The following is a 24,589-nucleotide window of genomic DNA, read 5'->3' as shown; positions in this document are numbered from 1 at the left end:
ATTTAATATAACTAGTTGGGAACCGGTGCTTCGCATGTCATTTGAGGCTTCCAAAATCAAATTCTACCCAAACCTCCTCAAACCTTCTCCTCTCCTTCCCAAACCTCCAAATTCTTAGTACTCCCAAATTCTTACCGCATGGTAGCTTTGTGAAACTCTCCTTCGCATGGTAGCTTTGTGAAACTCTCCTTTAACATAATATAAAGAAAAGAGGTAAGTTCTAACTTATTACAAAGAAGTTGGCAGGTGCTACTCCGCTTACTTCTTCTGTGTAAGAGCTCAAGAGTATACAGCTATGGCGATTGCCTTCCCCAAGGTCCCCATCCGCCAGCTCTTTATTGATGGCGACTGGCGTGAACCAGCCTTCGGCAACCGCCTCCCCATCGTTAACCCCGCCACGGAACAGTCTATAGGTAGGTTCTCTTCAGCGTAGCCTTAATTTTCGACTTTAGATCGGAAATAAATTCTACAGGTATGCTTGAGCTTAATTAAACCCATATTCTGATGCCATAGGGGAAAAGAATTGTTGTTTTTGCCCTTAGAACCCTAGAGATCTGTACTAAAAACTCCTTATCCGCTCTTTCTCCTTGCTTGTTTTCCTCCACTAGCACACACATTCGCTTAGAAAAGGGCCAAAGGCTGCTGATGGGTTGCTAAGAGAGAGAGAGCGCGAGAGAGGGGTTTATTTGGAAGGCCAAAATGGTCTATGAGACTACAGCGCGTGTACAATCTGTAATAGAAGATACTTAAAGCAAATAACAGAGGCAAGGTGGGGGTGACTAGGAAGAAAACTCCACAGGGTCAGTTTTGCTCTGGGAAACTGGAACTGGAGTAAACTGTATTGAAAATACTGTCGCCAGATCAAAACTGAGCTAGAAGCTGCACCACCCTATGGAGTCAAGGCTCAAACCCACGACCTCTTGGTTAGGGTGGGTCGTGATGAGCTGAGCCACTTGGGCATGTGCCTGCTGACCTAAACTTGCTTTGGGTTAGCTGATGTGTGTACTTTGCATTTTGTGAGCTTCTATTCAGTGGGATAGTTGTAAGGCTTCATCAAGATAGAGTAGGGTAGGTCTATTAGTCACCAATGCAAAGTCTCACATAGTGCACTACTGCGAAGTCCCACACAATTTTGTAATCCATGTGGAGTTGAATTGTGTACAATTGTCCAAGGCAGCTTATCTAGCTGAGTGCTAGGCGCAGGATTTGTTTAGATAGGCAGCAAGCAGGCCGATAGTTGGGCATGTTGGGTATTTTGGAGTTAGTTTGGACTTTGGTCAAGTGTCCTTAGTTGGTGTGAACATCCTCTTATTAAGAATCAAGATAAGGCTCTTGTGCCTATAAAAGCATTGTACATGGTGGTTATTTTATCAATCATAATACAATCATTATGTTGCTGTGCAATCTCTTGCTTGAGTGCTACATCTCTCTCTCTCTCTCTCTCTCTCTCTCTCTCTCTCTCTCTCTCTCATCACCATGGGTTGAGCTTCCATCTCCACCTCCATGTCTCTTTGTGATCTTGGCACCATGGAAACCAATATGGTATCAAAGCTTTGGTTTGCTTCTATGCTTCCGCATTTTATTTGCAAACCCATCATTGTTGTGTTTTTTTTTTCTGAGTGCTGCTTGGCTGCCCACGTGCATGCCCACCTGAGATATCATCACCATTATGCGTTTTCAGCTCAGCCTCTTCATCATGATGCAGCCCATACAGCTGCCTTCCTGCTGATCAGCCAGCAGCTCCTCCTACATCAACTTTGCGTTTTTTTTCCTCTCTGCTATGCTGGTCATCATATTGCACAGGTTGTCATGACCCTGTGAAAATGGAACAGCACAAGTGTGGGCATGGTGGTTGGTGAGCAAAATAAATATTAAATGATTCATATTTGGGGTGCCCGGACAAATGGTATGATGTGTGGACATCTTCAAATGTGAAGGGGGACCAAGAACATTAATATTTTTAATGTTTTAAGCTTGGGAGGCCCCTAGGCATAAGTGGCCCTTAGGAACTCTAATGAATATTAAAGAAAGGGGCCTAGGATATTATTGGAAGGGGGGGGTAACTCCACTTTTGGGAGTTACACGCCTCTCTCATCTCTCTCTCTCTTGCTTTTGGGAAGGCATGCAAGCTACGTGCGTGGAGGAGAAGAGAAACGCTGTCGACTAGTTGCTGGATTTTCTGCGTGAAGAGCAGGCCGTACAGAACCTGGCCGTACAGACCAGGTGTTTGCAGGCCGTACAGTGCTGGTGGATGTTGCCCGTACAGAGCAGGCGATGGTACAGGTGCTGCAGGTACAGGCGAACACTGAGCAGGTTGGCTGCGGCTGGTACAGACAGTATCTGCAGGGCGAAGAACTGTACGGACAGGTGCAGCTGACAAAGACAGCGCAGACCTGTACGGACAGGTGCAGGCTGTCAAGGACAGTCCTGTCCAGCAGGTACTGGTGGAGGAAGCTGCATGTAAAGAACTGTACGGACAGGTACACTAGGGTATGGCTGACCTGTACGGACAGGTATAGGTAGCTACAGTTCTGTTCAGTCCTGAGTGAACAGTTACAGGCGGCGCATCTTCAGTTGCAGGCGGCGCTTTATCAGAGCATAGTTGGTGCATCAGTCAGGCGGCTGCAGGGAGAAAAGTACAGACAGGCTGTTGCAAGTACAGACTAGTACAGTTAGTCCCTTTGGTGCAGAACCACGCATTGAATTGGTAAGCTCTGAACTTGCCAATCTTTCTTTCTTTCCACTGGCTTATATCTGCTGCAGAGTTGTGTCATCTGTCCCCTTGTGAGAGGAGGGGTATGGCAGTTTGAAGGGTGGAAACAGAGATTGGACAGTGGATGTGTATTTGAACTGAGTTGAAACCACGTTCATGGAACAGCCAGATGTATGCTCAAGGCTGCCCTGCTGAATTGTCTTGGTTGACTAGAGGGAAGCACAGTGTGTTGCTTTTGTGGGACACAGATCTGTGTGTGAATCCTCTGTGCTAAGAGGTCTTGAGGGCTGCCAGATTGGACATGCAGGTTTACTTTCCTGGACTGGCTTTATTGTACTCAGTTATACATTTCATTGAATTTGAATAAAGAAATACCGAAAGGGGCGCCAAGCTTTGGGGCCAACAGGTGTCGATTTCCTTTCAGTTCTGGAGCATTCTAGCTCCTGATAATTTTGTTATTTATTTGGACTACAAGTGGAAGGGTGACTGCTAGTCTACCGCACTTTGGTTTCTACCAGAGGCCGGTTTTAAGGTTCCGTTGCCGGGACTCATCATCAACTTTCTTAAGGGGGTGAGCTCGTGGTTGACTCGAGGAAAGTCATTGCTGAAAAATTTAGCAACATGTCAGACACAGAAGATGAATATTTTTATGATGAAGAGGAAGAGCAAGAGACCTCTCTTGAGAGAAATGAATTTGAGGATATTCTTGCAGGAGAACAGGCTGCAGATGATACACAATATGAGGATGTAACACAGCCAGAAGATATGCCTAGTAAAGAGGAAGATGATGCTCAGTTTAAAAATCGTTTGGCAAGTGTAATGGATGTGTGTATGCAGCTCACTCAAAGTGAGAAGTTTGCTGAATTTATGAGATCCCGTTCTGAGCCTGAAAAGAAGAAGAAGAAAGTGCGTTCTAAGAACCCACCTCAGGGCAATAGTGGTGCCTTCCCACAAGATCCATCTTTTGGATAGTTTCCGAACATGCAACATACTTTTGGTGCCAACTCACAGAGTTCCTTTTTCGGACAGCCATCTATTCCTTAGCAGTCTATGCATCCAGGTTATTTTGGTGGTGGCTCTGTGTTCAAATCCATGACTGGGGGTTACCCTCAGGGAGGCATGGGTATTCCAGGGACTTTTGGAGCTAATTTTCAGCTTGGTATGCAAGGGAATATGTATGGTGGTATGCAGTCCGGAATGCAAGGAAACATGTTTGGGGGCATGCAACCTGGAATGCAAGGAAATATGTATGGGGGCATGCAGCCCGGTATGCATAATGGTATGTTTGGAAACATGGCTGGAATGTATGGCATGCCAGGTGTGGGAATTAGTAATGTTGACCCTATGATGGGCATGAATGCTGGGGGTAGCAATCTTGTGAAGCCACTTCCTTTTGATAATCTAACGCCTATGGGTAAGGCGAAGGATTATAAGGAAGGGGGAGCTGTTGTGAAATTTGACACATTCAGTGGGGCCAAAGATAAGCTAAAGGCACTTACCTTTTTACAGCAGTTTGATGCTGCTTTTTCTGGTGGTAACTACATGGAGTCCTCTAAAGTGAGAAAAGCTGCGACTTTTCTCAAAGGCAATGCATTGCAGTGGTGGTCCACTCTTCTTTTACAAGGCATAGCACCATCTACTTGGGTACAGTTTAAGCAGGTGTTCTCTTCCGTATGGCTCACATCCACTTTTGAGGTGGATGTAATGATAGCATGGCACAAGTTGGATGCATCAAAGTGTGAAAATCTTGAGGATTATAATAAGAAGTTTTGGGAAGCTTTACTCCCAGTTACTTCTTATCGTGTAGTGCCTTTGTCTGAGCAGGTGGAGAAGTATTGTTGTGGGCTGCCCAAGGAAGTGCGTGACTATTGCATAAAGACTCGAGTATTAAATATGTCACAGATGATAGAGAATGCTATGACAGCCAATGCGTTACTCACTCTGGAGTCTCATCTGGATTTAAAGGCAGTAAAAGCTCAAGCAAGAAATCTGAAAAGTCAGGGCATGCTTCGCGTGATGCAGAAGGGTCTACAGAGAAGCGGTATAAGAAGTTACCAATGCCCAAGAGAACTCCTGAGGAGAGACGGGCTTTGATGGATGCTCGGAAATGTTTTTACTGTACAGAGGAGGGACATATGTCCTTTAATTGTCCCAAGCGTAAGTCCCAAAAGGACTCTGACACTAAAGGGGAGCCCAAGTCAAAGAAACCAAAACCTTCTGCAGGGTTAGTTCCTGATCTTGTTGGGGAACAGCTAGGTGGTGAAGAGACTGAGTTGTGCAGGGCATGGGGCAAAGTGAGAGATCAAAATGCCTTGATTTTCTTTGACACAGGTGCTAGAGCCAACTTTATTTCACCGGATTTGGCTGGCCGATTGGGGATCCATGCAGAGGAGATGGGGCCTTTATATGAGGCTAACATGGCTTGTCCTGGGTATGCAGAACCCGTCACTCCTATTATTGGGAAGCTCAGGCTTCATTTGCAGGGTTATGTGGACAGCGAGGAGTTTTTCATCATGCCACTTGATGGATGTGATGTTTTGTTAGGTATGCCATGGTGCCATAGAGTACATGCGGTGGTGGATACATACAATAGGAAGATTACTTTGACTCATAGAGGGAAAGAACATGTTTTGGATGTAAAGCTTAAAGGGGAATCTGTTCCTATTGTATCAGCTTCGGCAATTTCATCAGTAATGAAAAAACATCTTTCCGCGTACTTGATTTATGTAAAGGATGCACAAGATGATGAGTCTAAATCTAATTTGTCTACGTTAGATAAGGACAGGACTGATTTCTTATGTGCGTTCCAAGATTGTTTTTCCGAGTCATTGCTAGGGCAACTTCCTCCGGAAAGGCCAGAAGATCATGCTATTGATCTAATTCCGGGTAGTACTCCACCAAATAGACCGCCGTACCGTGTTAGTGCAGCCCAACAAGAAGAAATTAGGGTTGATACAGCCTAGCTCATCACCCTTTTGCTCACCTGTACTCTTAGTGCAAAAGAAAGATGGTTCTTGGCGCATGTGTATTGATTACAGGGCGCTGAATAAGAATACCATCAAGAATCGATTCCCTATTCCGAGGATCGATGACATTTTGGATCGCTTACAGGGTTCCACAGTCTTTAGTCGGATTGACTTGAAAAGCGGGTATCATCAGATACGTATTAGACCCGAAGATGTGCGTAAGACAGCATTTCGAACCACTTTTGGATTATATGAGTTCTTGGTTATGTCCTTTGGTTTGATAAATGCACCTGCCACATTTAACAGAATGATAGACAGGATTTTCCGGCCTCATAGAGCGTTTGTGGGCACATTTTTTGATGATATGATTGTGCATTTACACACTGAGGAGGAGCATAGAAGGCATTTGGCCATTGTGTTTGACGAACTCCGGAAGCATAGGCTGGTCATTAATGGCAAGAAGAGTGAGTTCTTCTTGCAAGAGATACACTCCTTGGGGCATATTGTGTCTAAGCATGGAGTCCATATGGATCCATCGAAGGTGGAAGCAATTCTTAACTGGCCAGATTTGAGGACCGTGCATGATGTACGCAGCTTTTTGGGATTGTGTTCCTATTTACAGGCGGTACATACGGTATTTTGCTGAAATTGCTTCGCCCCTTCATGCCTTAACAAAGAAGGCAACTCCGTTTAGATGGGCTGATCCGGAAATTACAGCCTTTAAAAAGCTTAAAGAAAAGCTTACTTTGGATACAGTATTGGTATTACCGGACCTCCGAAAGGCTTTTGTTGTCCAGTGTGATGCATGTGGAAACAACATTGGGGCAGTTCTCATGCAGGAAGGACATGTGATAGCCTATGAGAGTCGAATATTGCAGAATGCCGAGAAGCATTTACAGGTTTATGAGAAAGAGATGTTGGCTGTAATTCATGCTCTTTCTACATGGAAACACTATTTGCTTGGGGCTGATTTCACTGTGCAGACAGATCATCAGACCTTGCGTTATTTCCTCACGCAAACTAAGCTTTCTGAGAAGCATATGCGATGGGCAAACTTTTTGTCTATGTTCCACTTCCAGATTGTGCATGTGGAAGGCAAAAAGAATGTTGTGGCAGATGCTTTGTCACGCAAGCCACAGGTCTCAGCAGTTTCACTTGCTTATCATCATGAGCTTGATGAGATGAAAGAGCAGTATACCCATGATGAGGACTTTGGAAGGTTCTATGATCAGATGTCTGAGGGTCAGCGGCATGATCATTATACTCTCAGAGATGGGTTTTTGTTGATGCATGGTAGACTGTGTGTTACCAGGCAATTGCGACTCAAGGTTATGATTGAAAGTCATGATCCACCGTATGCAGGTCATAGAGGTATTGACGCCACGGTAAAAGGAGTTGAGGCTTTCTTTTATTGGCCAACCTTGAGAAGAGATGTTGATGCTTTTGTTAGGCAATGCATCGAATGTCAGAAGGTGAAGTTTGACCGTCAAAAGACACCAGGTTTACTTCAGCCTTTACCTATTCCAGATAGACCATGGGAGAGCATTGCCATGGATTTTATATTTGATCTTCCACAGACACAAACGGGCAATGATGGCATTTGGACTATCATATGCAGGTTCAGCAAGCAGACTCATTTCATTCCCGTGCGTAAGACGATCAAAGTTGATCATATGGTGAAGTTGTTCATGGCGAACATCTTCAAGTATCATGGCTTGTAGTGACTGTGATCCACGGATGACGAGTTTATTATGGAGAGGGTTGTTTGACAACATGGGTACAACTCTCAAGTTTTCATCTTCATTTCATCCACAAACAGATGGTCAATTGGAAGAGGCTAATTCTACAGTGTTAGATCTTCTTAAGTGTTATGTGTTAGAGCACAAGCAACAATGGGAAAGGTATCTTTCTTTGGTGGAGTTTGCATATAATAACACCGTCCATACCTCGACGGGCAAGGCGCCTTTTGAGATTGTGGAAGGAGGGAAGAAGGTACCACCCATTTTGCACACAAAGGATAAGATCTTTGAGGCTGATCAGTATGTGGAGAACATGGATGAAGCTTATCGGAGAGTTAAGTTGGCACTCTAGAAAACTCAGCAAAAGCAAAAGAAAGCAGCAGACCGTCATAGACGTGCATTAGAGTTTGCATTGGGTGATTGGGTTCTTTTGCGATTTGAAAAAGCTAGGCTCAAGAAGATGAAGGGTAAAGAGCACTTATTCCCTAAGTTGAGCATGCGCTATTATGGACCTTTTCAGGTATTGGAAAAGATTGGTGAGGTGGCCTATCGTTTGAAGCTACCAGATCACTGGAGGATTCATAATGCATTTCATGTGAGTCTCCTTAGACCTTTCCATGGGGATGTGCCTGAGGATGTATCAGATAAGGCTCAGCCGGAAGTTGAGGAACTTGATGAGGTTCTTATTCCAGAGCAGATACTGGCCCATAAGGAAAGAAAGGTACGAGGTAAAGTTTCCCGTCGCTATCTTGTGAAGTTCAAGAACTATTCACTGATGGATGCGAAGTGGATGGAGGAAGGTGACTTAACAGATTCACCTCAGGTTTTGCAGCTTTATCTCGATGCTTTTGAGTTGGAGCTGACTCTTGTTACGGCTCATTCAGGTTCAGCAGAGCATGGGTCTGGAGCATTGCCTGATGCTCAAGAGGGGGGTAGCACCTCCACTCCCTTGATACAGACAGGCTCAGATGACATCTAGAGGTCGCTTGGTGCAGCTTTTGTTTCACCCAAATGTACTGATGGCTGACAGTACATCTGTTTATGGGACTTCTATGATATATGTGTACTAGTCACATTGGATGTTGTGGTTGTGTATGGTTCACAGTGGTATACAACTTGGACTACTACTACACCATTGGTTTGCAGTGAATGTTGTTACATATGCATGGCTTAGAGAGATTGGGACGCTGATCTTACCATATTGTACATTTCACTTTGGATATTCTGCTGTATCACCAGATTGCAATCGAGGACGCTTGCCATTTTTCAAGAGGGGGGTATGTCATGACCCTGTGAAAATGGAACAGCACAAGTGTGGGCATGGTGGTTGGTGAGCAAAATAAATATTAAATGATTCATATTTGGGGTGCCCGGACAAATGGTATGATGTGTGGACATCTTCAAATGTGAAGGGGGGACCAAGAACATTAATATTTTTAATGTTTTAACCTTGGGAGGCCCCTAGGCATAAGTGGCCCTTAGGAACTTTAATGAATATTAAAGAAAGGGGCCTAGGATATTATTGGAAGGGGGGGGTAACTCCACTTTTGGGAGTTACACGCCTCTCTCATCTCTCTCTCTCTCTCTTGCTTTTGGGAAGGCGTGCAAGCTACGTGTGTGGAGGAGAAGAGAAACGCTGTCGACTAGCTGCTGGATTTTCTGCATGAAGAGCAGGCCGTACAGAACCTGGCCGTACAGACCAGGTGTTTGCAGGCCGTACAGTGCTGGTGGATGTTGCCCGTACAGAGCAGGCGGTGGTATAGGTGCTGCAGGTACAAGTGAACACTGAGCAGGTTGGCTGCGGCTGGTACAGACAATATCTGCAGGCGAAGAACTGCACGGACAGGTGCAGCTGACAAAGACAGCGCAGACCTGTATGGACAGGTGCAGGCTGCCAAGGACAGTCCTGTCCAGCAGGTACTGGTGGCGGAAGCTGCACTTACAGAACTGTACGGACAGGTACAGTAGGGTATTGCTGACCTGTACGGACAGGTACAGGTAGCTACAGTCCTGAAGCTCTGGGAGTCTTCTTTCAGCCCTAAACACTGTTGGAAACCATCTGATGCAAAAACGCACCATCTGATGCAAAAACGCAGGTAGAGAGAGAGTAGAGAGAGAGAGAGAGAAGTGCTGGAAATTCAGTATAATCTATGGTACAAAAAGGGTACATGTCTGCAGCCATGGGCTGCCTTTATAAAAAGGTGGTTAACACCAAAATCTGTCCCCTATGGGACCTCTAATGATCCAAACCCCTAGCGGGATTGAATGACTACAACATGGAGCACTTGGCCCTATTTATATGGGTCTTTGGACACTCTTTATGCTGGCCAACTGCTGGTCGGCCAGTTCCATGTCCATACCAACTATTCAGCGCTGCCCGACTGGATATACTACTTGTTTATGATGCGCCTGATGCTGCCCATGTCCTCTGATTCAGCCGACTGGTTCTGTGAGCATCCGACAGCATTCCCTTTGGTTCTTCTCCAAGCCTTGCTTAAGTCTACACTGCAAAGGTGCTCTGTGCTCTGTGCGCCATCATCCTGGTTCTTCTACTGGGTTCATACTCTTTATCTGGTTGCCTTTTCTGGATCTAGCCCTGAGAATGTCCATGGCATCTATGATGTACATGACATCCCCCTCTGCTAAACTTGATGACGGGATTCCAACCTGCTCTTGGATGACTGTCATCATCCCAATCCTGTCCCGAAGTCCCTCTGTCAGCATCCATTCCTGGCAACCCTTTTTCTCTGAAAATCCGGTCTGTTCTCCAAACCACTCTGTCTCTCTGATGAAGATCTATGCATTTGGTCTTCCTCTAGTCCACAATCCATTCCTGCCTTGACTCTGAACACCGTCTTGGTCTTCATTCTTGGAACTGGGTCTGGCACTCTCACATCACCCTTGGAGGATAAACCTCCCTTGGGACCGTTACCTGAGAACCTATCTGGCTCACGGAACTGCCATCCCCATCTGGCTCTGTGGAACACCACCAACAAACCTCCTGGGAGTTCTTCCCGATCTGTGTTCCTGCCTTGGGCTTCGAATCCGTGTACTTTCCTGTACCTTGGACCTGTACACCATCATCTGGGACTGAATCAGTGTTTAGCTTTGCTGAGCCTGATGCTCTGATACCAATGTAACACGCGGAAGCTCTGGGAGCTTCTTTCGGCCCTAAACACTCTTGGAAACCTTCTGATGCAAAAACGCACCATCTGATGCAAAAACGCAGGTAGAGAGAGAGAGAGAGAGAGAGAGAGAGAGAGAGAGAGAGAGAGAGAGAGAGAGAGAGAAGTGCTGGAAATTCAGTATAATCTATGGTACAAAAAGGGTACATGTCTGCAGCCATGGGCTGCCTTCATAAAAAGGTGGTTAACACCAGAATCTGTCCCCTATGGGACCTCTAATGATCCAAAACCCTAGCGGGATTGAATGACTACAACATGGAGCACTTGGCCCTATTTATATGGGTCTTTGGACACTCTTTATGCTGGCCGACTGCTGGTCGGCCAGTTCCATGTCCATACCAACTATTCAGCGCTGCCCGACTGGATATACTACTTGTTTATGATGCGCCTGATGCTGCCCATGTCCTCTGATTCAGCCGACTGGTTCTGTGAGCATCCGACAGCATCCCCTTTGGTTCTTCTCCAAGCCTTGCTTAAGTCTACACTGCAAAGGTGCTCTGTGTGTTGTGTGCTCCATCATCCTGGTTCTTCTACTGGTTCATACTCTTTATCTGGTTGCCTTTTCTGGATCTAGCCCTGAGAATGTCCATGGCATCTATGATGCACATGACAAGTTACAGGTGGCGCATCTTCAGTTGCAGGCGGTGCTTTATCAGAGCATAGTTGGTGCATCAGTCAGGCGGCTGTGCAGGGAGAAAAGTATAGACAGGCTGTTGCAAGTACAGACTGGTACAGTCAGTCCCTTTGGTGCAGAACCACGCATTGAATTGGTAAGCTCTGAACTTGTCAATCTTTCTTTCTTTCCACTAGCTTATGTCTGCTCTGCAGAGTTGTGTCATCTGGCCCCTTGTGAGAGGAGGGGTATGGCAGTTTGAAGGGTGGAAACAGAGATTGGACAGTGGATGTGTATTTGAACTGAGTTGAAACCATGTTCATGGAACAGCCAGATGTATGCTCAAGGCTGCCCTGCTGAATTGTCTTGGTTGACTAGAGGGAAGCACAATGTGTTGCTTTTGTGGGACACAGATCTGTGTGTGAATCCTCTGTGCTAAGAGGTCTTGAGGGCTGCCAGATTGGACATGCAGGTTTACTTTCTTGGACTGGCTTTATTGTACTCAGTTATACATTTCATTGAATTTGAATAAAGAAATACCGAAAGGGGCGCCAAGCTTTGGGGCCAACAGGTGTCGATTTCCTTTCAGTTCTGGAGCATTCTAGCTCCTGATAATTTTGTTATTTATTTGGACTACAAGTGGAAGGGTGACTGCTAGTCTACCGCACTTTGGTTTCTACCAGAGGCCGGTTTCACAGGTGCGCGTCTTTTCCCTCTTTGCTATGCTGCATTTTTTTCTTCCTTGCATTCTGACCTGCCTCTATAAGCACCTCGCCACCCGTCTCATGTAGCGGTTCCGCCTACAGCACCACCCGCGGCCGGCTAGCACCACCCGTGGTAGGCGGACTCTCCCCACTAGCATTGCCGGTTGAGTGCCCATTATCGCCACATTCCACCTATGAGAGCCCCGTACAACTTAATATGCTTAACAAGTAGAATTGACTATTCACAATCACTTACTTGACTCAAATATACAAGAATAAGAGATAAATTATAGTCATGTACGTGTTCTTTTTACGAAATCTGAAATTTATTACAGTACATAAGACTTGAATAATTTGTGTAAGGTAGAGGTGAGAAAAAGAGAGAAATAAGAGACATGCATAGAGGGTTGAAGATGGAGCAATCCCCCCATAAGGGAATCATATTATTGCTCAATCCAAGTACAACTATTCATGCTAATAACACACATGCAAAATATGCAATATATACAATACTCCATTAAGCTTTAGTTTCAGCTCAGAAGAGGGGGAGAGAAAAATTAGTCTTCATTCATTTACATAGTGGTAGCACATCTTCTGGAAAATGGAGGGTATTCATCTTGTGGAAGATGGTGAGAGTTATGAGAGCTAATTACAAGTTGAAGAAATATTTATGAGATGGTGTTGAGCAGAGCAGAGCTTGTAAGAAAGAGAAGGGAGGATTGTAATTTACGGGAAAAGAGAGTTCTCAAGGCAAGGGCTTCGAATGACAAGTGGAGGGACACTTGTAGACTTGATGTACAAGTGGAGGGACACTTGTTGCATCAAAGGATAAGTGGATGGACATTTGTTGAAAAAGTGGACAAGTGGTAGGACACTTGTAGACTCGATGAACAAATGGTAGGACACTTGTCTCTCTTCTAGATCTTTCTTTCTAGAGGTGTGTATTGCATAAATAGAAACATCCGAATTTAGAAAATTTTGGCAGTCCTCAAAAAGTTCCTAAATTAAGTAAACGACTCCTAAAATTTAGAAAATTCTAATTTCTAGAATTAACATTTTTAAGACTAATCATTTTTAGGGATCTCCTAAAATTTAGAGACCCTCCAATATGGCAGTCAAATGAAAGCTCTTTTCGAGCACATTACCAAAACAAGATCAGAAACTCCAAAAAGTCTCTTTAATTATGAGATGCATGCAAGTCAAGTAATCAACTCTGATATGATGTACAAGCTTTTCTAACTGTGCCATCATATTGACTGTAATTGTCTTTTTCTTTGGATCTAGCCTACACTCCAAGGCATCTATCCTTTCTATGCGAGTTGAACCTTGGTATGTTTGAGGTAATGACCTCAGGTGCCCGTTTGGGATATATCGGTGGAAGTGTGAACTATCTTTGTTTTGACCCACTGCGTGGGTCAACCATGACTTATGACCACTCACTAGTAGCCTTGCTCGAGTGCACAATTTATCAAATTCAATTGGATTAGTTTACTCATCAATATCTATTTTTGTACTTTAAAAGTAGTATGTGATTAAAAATTGAGAAATGCATTTTATTGAAAGGATACAAGAGAGTTCACTTTTCTATGGGGTTGTGACAGCGCCCGACTTTTGTTCAGCTATCCTCAGCTGAAAAGCTTCTCTGTATGGTTCAAGAAGTTTTAGATAAGATTGCATGAACTTCTCATCTATCCACTTTGCATCTGTTGTGTGAAGGCCTTAGAACTTCAACAAATATGCGCGAGTCACCGCTTCTAGTGGTCCTCTCTTTGTGAAGTAGTAGTTGTTTTGGTTCTAATATTTGTTCGTTTTCTTCAATCAAAGGTGGATCTTCCATGCTAGGTTCCTATGGTTGTGGTCCCACGTAAGGCTTCAATAGGATTGCTTACATGAAAATCGTTATGGATTTTCCAATGGAGGGTAGTTCAAGCCTATACGAAACTTCATTGATTTGATATGCTACTTTGAATGGTCCGTAGTATCTGTTGGCCAGCTTTGGAAAAGTAAAGGCTGTCCCGAACCTTGTTTGAGTTGGCTTTTGTCAAATTTCAGCAAAACCCAAGTGCCCTTTTCAAAGGCTAAATGCCTTCATCGCTTATCAACTTGTTTCTTCTGTCTTTTCTGAGCTAGCTTGATGGTGGCTTGTACTTGATTCATGGTTGATTTCAGATCCAAAGCAAAGTAATCAGTAGCAAATATCTTGTCTTTGGTGAGTAATGGATGGAAGATTAACCCTTCCCTGCATGATTTCATTTGGAGCTTTCCTTGTAGACGAAGGCATTGTGTTGTTCTAGCAAAGGAAGATACTTTTCCCATTGTGTTTTGTGTTCATGGACATAAGCCTTGAGCATATCCAAGAGTGTAAGATTCTTTTCCGGAACCTTGTTTGAGTTGGCTTTTGTCAAATTTGAGAAGTGCCCTTTTGAAAGGCTAAATGCCTTCGTTGCTTGTCAGCTTGTTTCTTTTGTCTTTCCTGAGCTAGCTTGATGGTGGATCGTATTGATTCATGGTTGATTTCAGATCCAAAGCAAATTGATCAGCGGAAAATACCTTATCTTTGGTGAATAATGGGTGGGACATCAACCCTTCCTTGCATGATTTCATATGGAGCTTTCCATGTAGATGAATGCATTGTGTTGTTCTAGCAAAGGAAGATACTTTTCCCATTGTGTTTTGTGTTCATTGACATAAGCCTTGAGCATATCCAAGAGTGCATTGTGTTGTTCTAGTAGCAAAGGAAGATACTTTTCCCATTGTGTTGTGTTCATTGACATAAGCCTTGAACATATCCAAGAGTGTAAGATTCACCACTTCGGTTTGACCATCTGTTTGAGGATGGAAAGAAGAGAACTTAAGGGTTGTTTTCAAGTTCTCAAATAAAGCACACCAAAAGTTGCTTGTAAACTTGGAGTCCCCGTCTGAGATAATCTCATTCGGAATTCCATGCAATCTGAAGACACGTTGAACGTGTTGCTATCAAAGACTTCAATATGTTTTGTGACAAGGAATAAAATGTGATTGCTTACTAAATCTGTCAACAATAACCCAAATCATGTCATGACCTTGTGGAGTTCTTGGAATGGTTGAGATGAAATCCATTGCAATGGACTCCCAAGGGACATTTGGTATGGGCAGAGGTTGCAGCAAACCAGGAGTTTTTTGCCTGTCATACTTAGTTTTCTGACACATCAAGCATGACTCTACAAACTGGTGAATGTCTCTTTGAAAAGTTGGCCAATAGAAGAAGCACTCTAATGCACTTAGAGTGGCTGCCTTTCCTCGATGACTTGCATATGGAGGCTGATGGCTCTCTTTAAGCACCTTCTCTTTGATTGGAAGAGTAATCCATATGAGGTTTCCCTTGCTGTGAATTTGCCCAAATTGTTGCATAGTCGTTATCTTTATCATAGGCGTTCTTCATGTTTGTAAACTCTTTATGGCGAGCTACTGCCATGGCTGAAATCTGAGGTATACGAGAGTGCATCTGCCATGACATTATGTTTTCCACAAAAGCCGTTAGGCAATAGCTACAGAGCAGTGATGGGGACTGAAAATCCATAGCGTGGAGAGAGAGAAAGAAAGGAAAAGATATATTAACGTCTATGGAAGGCGAGATTGGCCTGTGAGACAAATCTGTATACAACAAGTCCATGTCTTGAGTATCATGGAAAGAAAACCTCCTTCCACCACGGGGTTGCCACCCAAGCCACAAAAAAATAGGGAAAAAATACGGGGAGTGAGGAAAAAATGAGAAAACACCTACGAGGGCGGGCACACCCACAACAAAGACCCTGGTGTGCCGCCTGAGCAAATCCTGAGATAGCGACTTCGTGAAGAGGTCCACCGTACTGTCCTGCGTCGAACAGAACTCTAGCAAGATGTCATCAGCAACGATCTGTTCACGAACAAAGTGCCTCTGGATGACCATGGGTTCCTCCAGTGGAAGCCCAATCGTGCAATGCAACCTTTGCAACCTCACCACCTCACAAGTAGCATCACAAGCAGCCCGGTACTCTGCCTCTGTCAACGACAAGGCAAAAGATGACTGCCTCTTACTGCTCCATAAAACTGCTCCTGGGCCTGAAGTAGATCTCCTCCCCAAACTGAGTCACTCCAACCGTGGTAAAGGTTATGCTCAGTGGCCAGGCATCGACTACGAGGATACCTTTGCACCGACAGCACGGATGTCCACGATTCGGACCGTTCTTGCCCTTGCCTCTTCTCAGAGGTGGCCCGTGTATCAAATGGATGTCAAATCTGCGTTCCTTAATGGTGACTTGCAGGAGGAGGTGTATGTTGAGCAGCCCCCAGGCTTTGTTGTTCCAGGATCAGAAGGGAAGGTTTATAGGTTACGTAAGGCCTTGTATGGTCTTAAGCAGGCTCCCAGGGCTTGGAATCAGAAGATTGATTCCTTCTTTGTTCGGACTGGATTTCAGAGATCGGTTGCAGATCATAACTTGTATCTCTTTCGGGAACGCGGCATGGTTACGATTATCATCCTTTATGTGAATGATCTCATTCTCACCGGCAGTCATGTGGAGCACATTGGTGTGATGAAGGCTACCTTGTCAAAGAAGTTTGAGATGACCGACTTAGGCTTACTCCACTTCTTTTTGGGATTGGAGATCTGGCAGACCCAGAGGCGGTTTTTTGTCTCTCAGCAGCAGTATGTTCATGAGTTGCTTGAGGCCTTTGGGATGGAGAACTGCAAGCCTATTACTTCGCCGATGGACCCAAACACAAAGTTAACCGTTAATGATCCTTGTGAGCCCGTAGATGCCTCGCAGTACCGGAAGTTGGTTGGTTCATTGATCTGGTTGCTGAACACCAGATTGGACTTGAGCTTCTCCGTGGGGCTGTTGAGCTCTTTTATGCAGACACCATTGAAGTCTCATTGGGACGCAGGATTGCGGATCTTGTGGTATCTGCAGAGTACGAAGGATCTGGGACTCTTTTACACAGGAGGGGATGGAGTCAGACTCCAAGGTTGGAGTGACTCAGATTGGGGAGGAGATCCAGACACGAGGAGATCTACTTCAGGATACAGTTTTACCCTTGGATGAGGAGCAGTTTCTTGGAGCAGTAAGCGGCAGCCAACTATTGCCCTATCTTCGACAGAGGCAGAGTATCGGGCTACTTGTGGTGCTGCTTGCGAGGTTGTGTGGTTGCGGAGGCTGCTAGGCGAGATTGGGTTTCCACAGAAGGAGCCCACAGTCATCCAGTGCGATAACCAGAGTTGTATAGCTATTGCTCGGAACCCGGTCTTCCATGCCCGGACCAAGCACATAGAGATACAGTATCACTTTGTACGTGAGGAGATCTTGGCTGGTGACATCTTGCTCCTTTATTGTTCGACGGAGGACAATGTGGCGGACCTCTTCACGAAGTCTCTACCTCAGGCTACGCTCAGGCGGCACTCCAGCTCCCTTGGGTTGATTTTATAGCCAGGAGCTGAGAGGGGGTGTTAGAAGTCATCTCCTGTCTTAATCAGACACCAGGGCCTCTATTGTGGGTGTGCCCGCCCTGTTTTGGTGTTTTATCATTCTTCCTCACTCCCCGTATTTTTTCTCCATTTTTCCTTGGTGTGGGTGGATGCCACATGCTGGCAGGAGCCTCTGATGCTGGCCGACTGCACTCATGTGTTCCTGAAGACTGGCTGACTTGATGAGAGGAGGTCGTGGTATTTTTCTGCTGGCCGACTGGCTTTGCCGAGTCGTGGAGGGCTGGTGGCACTCCATGCGCTAGCCGACTGCATCCATGGGGTCATATAAATAGGCCCCATGCTCCCATGGGGTCATATAAATAGGCCCCATGCTCCCCACTTTGTTTTCATTCAGTTTTCCTCGGGATCTTGTGTATAGAGAAGAGTTATACGCCTATCTCTCTCCTTCTCTTGTGCTGTCTATTTTCTGCACTCTACTTGCTCTTGTGGTCTCAAGTTTGGTTATCATTTCCGTTGTGTATTTTGACATTATCTTCCTCAACTGCACACCACAAGTAATCAATCACGTAAAGCATATGATGCTGGCCAGAGGCATATGGCAGCACTTGGCTTCTCTTTACAACAGGGTATCGCCCATGAAGAGGATTTCCTTGGAAGTGCAGATGCGGGTTATGAAACCTGCAAAGTCGTCGATGGTGCGGGAGCACAGTAACAAGCTGCAGGCCCTTCAGCAGGAAGTCCTCCAGGCTGGGAAGGAGATATCATCAGAGGATATGGCCATTACCTTGCTGTCCTACTTGCCTGCTCAGTATTCCGCTTTCTACTCCTCTTTGATTACTAGTGGTAGGCCCATGGTCTTAGACCAGGAGGAACGTTTCACGAACCCTCCTCATAGCGGAGGTTCGGAGGCCTTAACTGGCCAACAGCCGAAAGGCCGGAATAACAACAAGGGCAAAGGGAAGGCTTCACGAGAGAAGTTTTCTGAGAAGAGGGCTGATACAGAACGAGAGAACTTGAAGGCCGAGCGGTCCTGCAATGATTGTGGCGAGAAAGGCCACTATTGGAGGAAGTGTCCTAAGCGGACTGGGAAGCGTGCTGATTCTTCAACCTCAGCTACAAAGACTCCTGCATTTGTGCACTTAGCGATGATGGACTCCGATGCTTCATCGTCTTCGAGCGAGGAGGCAGTTGGCTTCACCGCGAAGGATACCCGGGAATGGATTCTTGATAGTGGTGCTTCTAGGCACATGACTCTGTCCCGTGACTTCTTCTTGGATCTAAAAGGGCAGTCAGGTCGCATTTTCATTGGCGACAACTCCACCATTCCGATACACTGAGGGCCGGATGGAGATTATTCTCGACGGCAAGGGGGGCAAGCATGCCTCCCGTGTTCTTTACGTCCCTGCTCTTGGTTTTCATCTTCTGTCAGTGCATGAAGTATGCAAGACTGGCTTTCGGCTGGAATTTGAGAAGCATTCAGTTGCTCTACGGGACCGTGAGACTGGCCAGGTTGTTTGGGAAGGCGGTGTGGAGAATGGTATCTACAAGCTCTCCGCACTCTCCTCTTTGACAGGTTCTCAGGTCGGAGATCTGTGGCACTTTCGTTTTGGCCACTTAAATGTGGATGCGCTGCGGCGAGCTTTCCGGGACCAGATGGTGGTTGGCTTGCCAGATGTTGGCAGCAGGCAAGGACGTTGCAGTTCTTGCATACGTGGTAAGCAGCACAGGGAATCCTTTCCGAAGCAGGCTTCCAGGCGGGCTTCAAAACCATTGGAGTTGATTCACACTGACTTGTGTGGACCTCAGCAGACACCATCACTGGGAGGATCTCTCTATTTTATGCTGCTTGTGGATGACTGTACCAGATTCATGTGGGTCTACTTTCTTTCACAGAAGGACCAAGCTTTTGCACTGTTCAAGGATTGGCACGTGATGGTGGAAAAAGAGTTTGGATTGCGGGTAAAGACTCTCAGGGCTGACAAAGGGGGTGCATTCTCCTCGAATGTATTTCTCAGATTTTGTGCAGATCATGGCATCAAGAGGGAACTGGCCAATACAGGATCGCCTTCAGAGAATGGAGTTGTAGAACGCAAAAACAGGACTGTGGTGGAGATGGCGAGGACCATGCTGGAGCATCGTGATCTTCCTCGTCCACTCTGGAGAGAGGCTGTGGCAACGACTGTCCATACCCTTAACCGGTCTCCAACGACTTCAGTACCTAATATGACTCCGTTTGAGGCATACTTTTGTTAGAAGTCATCTCCTGTCTTAATCCGACACCAGGGCCTCTGTTGTGGATGTGCCTGCCCTGTAAAGGTGTTTTATCATTTTTCCTCACTCCCCGTATTTTTTCCCCATTTTTCCTTGGTGTGGGTGGATGCCACATGCTGGCAGGAGCCTCTGATGCTGGCCGACTGCACTCATGTGTTCCTGAAGACTGGCCGACTTGATCAGAGGAGGTCGTGGTATTTTTCTGCTGTGGCAAACTGGCTTTGCCCAGTCGTGGAGGGCTGGTGGCACTTCATGCGCTCACCGACTGCATCCATGGGGCCATATAAATAGGCCCCATGATCTCCACTTTGTATTCATTCAATTTTCCTCGGGATCTTGTGTATAGAGAAGAGTTATACGCGTATCTCTCTCCTTCTCTTGTGCTGTCTATTTTCTGCACTCTACTTGCTCGTGGTCTAAAGTTTGGTTATCATTTCTGCTGCGTATTTTGACATGGTATCAGAGCCTTAGGCTCTTGATAGATCTTGGGAGTTTTCTGAGCAAGAGGGGGATAGTTAAGGTGCTCATTGGTGGACTGTTTTGGACTGTTCGGGAAGAGAAGTTGCAAGAGGAAGGCGGGCTAAGGTGCTGGACAGCCACTTGCAGGTTAGAGTTTTTTTTCCCCACTCACCCACCCTTTTTCAGTTACATCCCCGCGATGGCAGATTTGTTAGAGATGGCTGAGAAGCACGTGAAGATCCCGTCTCTCCCCACCACGTTCCCAGTGGACCGTCAGTTGGACGGGAACAATTACGGCATCTGGAAGGTTATGATGGAGTCTGTGCTGGAGTCATATGAACTTGCTGATTTCATCGTCATCGGGGTTCCACGGCCGGAAGCAGAGGAAGGGGAGTTACTGTCGATGAAGAAGGACCGAGAGGCACAGGCACAGATGTGGGATCGTGTCAACGCCAAGGTCCGGTCATTTATTTTCCTCAATTGCACACCACAAGTAATCAATCACGTAAAGGACATGATGCTGGCTAGAGGACTTGGCTTCTCTTTATATCAGGGTATCACCCATGAAGAGGATCTCCTTGGAAGTGCAGATGCGGGTTATGAACACTGCAAAGTCATCGACGATGCGGGAGCACATTAACAAGCTGCAGGCCCTTCAGCAGGAAGTCCTCCAGGCTGGGAAGGAGATATCATCCGAAGACATGGCCATTACTTTGCTGTCCCACTTGCGTGCTCAGTATTCTGCTTTCTACTCCTCTTTGATTACGAGTGGCAGGCTCAGCACCATTACCTGGGAGGAGCTTGTGCCAATGGTCTTGGACCAGGAGGAACGTTTCACAAACCCTCCTCACAGCGGAGGTTCGGAGGCCTTAACTGGCCAACGGTCGAAGGCCGGAATGACAACAAGGGCAAAGGGAAGGCTTGACCGGCGAAATCTTCTGAGAAGAAGCCCGACTCAGAACGAGAGAAGCTGAAGGCCGAATGATCCTGCAATGATTGTGGTGAGAAAGGCCACTATTGGAGGAAGTGTCCTAAGCGGACTGGGAAGAGTGCTGATTCTTCAGCCTCAGCTGCAAAGACTCCTGCATTTGTGCACTTAGAGATGATGGACTCCGATGCTTCATCGTCTTCGAGCGAGGAGGCTGTTGGCTTCACCGCGAAGGATACCCGGGAATGGATTCTTGACAGTGGTGCTTCCAGGCACATGACTCGGTCCCGTGACTTCTTTTTGGATCTGAAACGACAGTCAGGTCGCATTTTTATTTGCGACAACTCCACTATTCCGATACACAGTGAGGGCTGGATGGAGATTATTCCCGACGGAAAGGGGGGCAAGCATGCTTCCCGTGTTCTTTATGTCCCTGCTCCGGGTTTTCATCTTCTGTTAGTGCATGAAGTATGCAAGACTGGCTTTCGGGTGGAATTTGAGGAGCATTCAGTTGCTCTACGAGACCGTGAGACTGGCCAGGTTGTTTGGGAACGCGGTGTGGAGAATGGTATCTACAAGATCTCTCCACTCTCCTCGTTGACAGGTTCTCAGGTCAGAGATCTGTGGCACTTTCGTTTTGGCCACTTAAATGTGGACGCACTGCGGCGAGCTTTCCGAGACCAGATGGTGGTTGGCTTGCCAGATGTTGGCAGTAGGCAAGGACGCTGCAGTTCTTGCATACGTGGTAAGCAGCACAGGGAATCCTTTCCGAAGCAGGCTTCCTGGCGGGCTTCAAAACCGTTGGGAGTTGATTCGCACTGACTTGTGTGGAGCTCAGCAGACACCATCATTGGGAGGATCTCTCTATTTTATGATGCTTGTTGATGACTGTACCGGATTCACGTGGGTCTACTTTCTTTCATAGAAGGACCGAGCTTTTGCACGGTTCAAGGGTTGGCACGTGATGGTGGAGAAAGACTTTGGATTGCAGGTAAAGACTCTCAGGGCTGACAAAGGGGGTGAATTCTCCTCGACTATATTTCTCAGATTTTGTGCAGACCGTGGCATCAAGAGGGAAATGGCCAATACCGGATCGCCTTCAGAGAATGGGGTTGTAGAACGCAAAAACAGGATTGTGGTGGAGATGGCGAGGACTATGCTATGGAGCATCGTGATCTTCCTTGTTCACTTTGGGGAGAGGCTGTGGCAACGGCTGTCCATACCCTCAACCGGTCTCCAACGGCTTCAGTACATCATATGACTCCGTTTGAGGCATACTTTGGCAGGAAACCTGATGTCTCGCACTTCCGAGTTTTTGGGAGTGATGCGTATGTTCATATTCCGAAGAAGCAGAGGGGGAAGCTTGACTCCAAGTCCCGCAAACTTATATTTGTGGGGTATAATTCTCTTTCCAAGGGATACATATTGTATGATCGAGACAGGCATGAGATTGTTGTTAGCCGAGATGTGGTCTTTGATGATGAGCATGTTCCAGTATCCACCGTCGAGGAGCCGCCACTTCTTGGTGATCCAGAAGAGTCTGATGATGATTCCCAGACCATTGCTCCAGTTGATCACCCTCAGTCAACACAGGAGGTTGAGCCCGCAGCTAGAGTAGAGCCCCCGCAACAGCAGGAGGCTCCACGATCTGTTCGAGTACCCAAGTGGTTGTTGGACACCCTTTTGGAGTCAAGTGTCACGGAGTTACCCTCCGAGTGGACTACAAAGGACGGCCCTCAAAGATCACACAGAGTCCGAGACAAAAGCAATTCAGCGGAGCTTCTTCACGTAAACTATGCTCTGATGTCTCGTATTATGCGGGACAAGGAGCTCACTTCCGTCAAGGAAGCCCTTTCACAAGATACTTGGAGGAAAGCCATGCAGGTGGAACTTGATGCCATCGAGAAGAACAACACATGGGAGTTGCTACCGAGGCCGCCGAAACGGTCAGTCATTGGTGTCTGTGTGTTCTCTTCTAGGGTTTGTGTGAGTGTGTGTGTGTGCTTGCAAGAGCTTAAGCTCTCTTCTCCCCTGCCAACCCACTTCACCATACATTGCATATTATTGTACAAAACAAAGGTGTTTATTTTTTGGTGAAGCACGTATAAGATCTTTACTTCTTGCCTTTCCTAGATAGCACCTCCTTGAGATTTTATCACATTAGTCCTCTATCCATAATCTTGGTGCATCAAGATCCATGATCTTGGTGCAGAAGGATCCATGAGTCTATCAGACTGCTCTTCTGTAGCAAGATCTATGAGTTTGTCAAACTCCTCTTCTATCTAAAATCGCAGTTTAGGAGGATACATGATCACCGTGTACTAGGTTATGTAAAATAATGTTTTTTGGATAAGCCAAACCTCTACCATGGAGCCTTTTTTATCGTGCTTTTTAACAAACAAAAAATTTTGCCACCTTCATAAATCACTCAAAGAAGATTATCCATAAGCTCCTACAAGCGGCATTCTCATCTATGAGGTGGATGAGCATATGCACTTATATCTTAAAGAAGAATCTAGGTAATTCCTTTTCTATAAGGAACAAAACCATTATGATATCCTCTTTCTTCCTTGGAAACTCGAAAGGGTTAATGTATTTAACAACAACAAACCTATAGAAATTGATAATATCATAAATATTGCAAGTAATATATATACGTTAAAAAACATGATGTGAAGGTGTATTTCTTATCAAGAAAGTTATCCTATTAATATTGCATATCCTAAGAGTTAAGAAGCCTTGAATAACCAATAGTAGTATAAGCTACAAAATACAATATTGAGTGTTATATTTGTGACTAGCACACATAGGAAAATGAGAAATCTAGGTTTAAGTTATATAATATTAAGTTAACTATATTTAGATTAGCACACATAGGAAAACGAGAAATGCAGGTTTAATTTTTACAATATCAAGTGAATTATTTTAGACTAACACACATAGGAAAACGAGAAATGTAGGTTTAAGTTACTGGTATTGTGCTCAACTTACAAGGAGTTATGTCAATCACAAGACTTTATTGGTAACTCATCGTTATAAAAGGAGCTCCATATTGACGAGTTAGTGTTTAAAATTTCCTATGGTTATAAGAAGCATGGACTAAATGTGCCGGTAGCAAGTAATCGCCAATAGTTGTCTCTATAATAATCAATGGCTACAAGATACTATCCCTCCTTAATCATCCTAGACAATCCCATATAGTATGGATAGTAGTCGAGTGATGTGTATATTACACCCTATTGTGGTAGGACGTATCCTCACCCTATCATCATGGGAGGAATCTGAGCTACCGTGGCTAGGCCCACTCGTGATCGACTATGTGATGCAACCTACATGTTATAAACAAGTAATGTTGTCTTTGTTAAAGAATGTAGGAGGGAATCTCGAAATAAGAAGAGCACATGTCCTCTTGACCCCCTCAATACCGACACATCATGTCATATGAGAGAAGACGTTAAGAGCAATGAGAAGTGGTCACACATCAGCAACCATCGACGATGGAGGGGAGGCTAAGGAGAGGTGTTATCATCCACCTCGGCAAGGGTGGCAAACATGCCTTGATTGCATA

The 24,589-nt window shown here is 45.6% G+C and overlaps 1 protein-coding gene across 1 annotated transcript in view; it reads left to right on the top strand.

Moving 5' to 3' along the window:
• Positions 1 to 202: 202 nt before the first annotated feature.
• The window catches only part of LOC147638326 (aminoaldehyde dehydrogenase ALDH10A9, peroxisomal-like), a 109,849-nt gene continuing 85,462 nt past the window's right edge, over positions 203 to 24,589 (top strand). Inside the window, exon 1 of the mRNA XM_086798253.1 lies at positions 203 to 413. Coding sequence (XP_086654379.1) covers positions 296 to 413 — 118 coding nt within the window. The 5' untranslated portion in view covers positions 203 to 295. The remainder of the gene's footprint in view (positions 414 to 24,589) is intronic.

The sequence above is a fragment of the Cibotium barometz genome, chromosome 5 (assembly GCF_041138505.1).
Source record: "Cibotium barometz isolate CiBa-2024 chromosome 5, ASM4113850v1, whole genome shotgun sequence".
NCBI classification, from domain to species: Eukaryota; Viridiplantae; Streptophyta; class Polypodiopsida; order Cyatheales; family Cibotiaceae; genus Cibotium; species Cibotium barometz.
The sequence above is the reverse complement of the archived record's forward strand: the minus strand, read 5'-3'. Positions and strand labels throughout refer to the sequence as shown.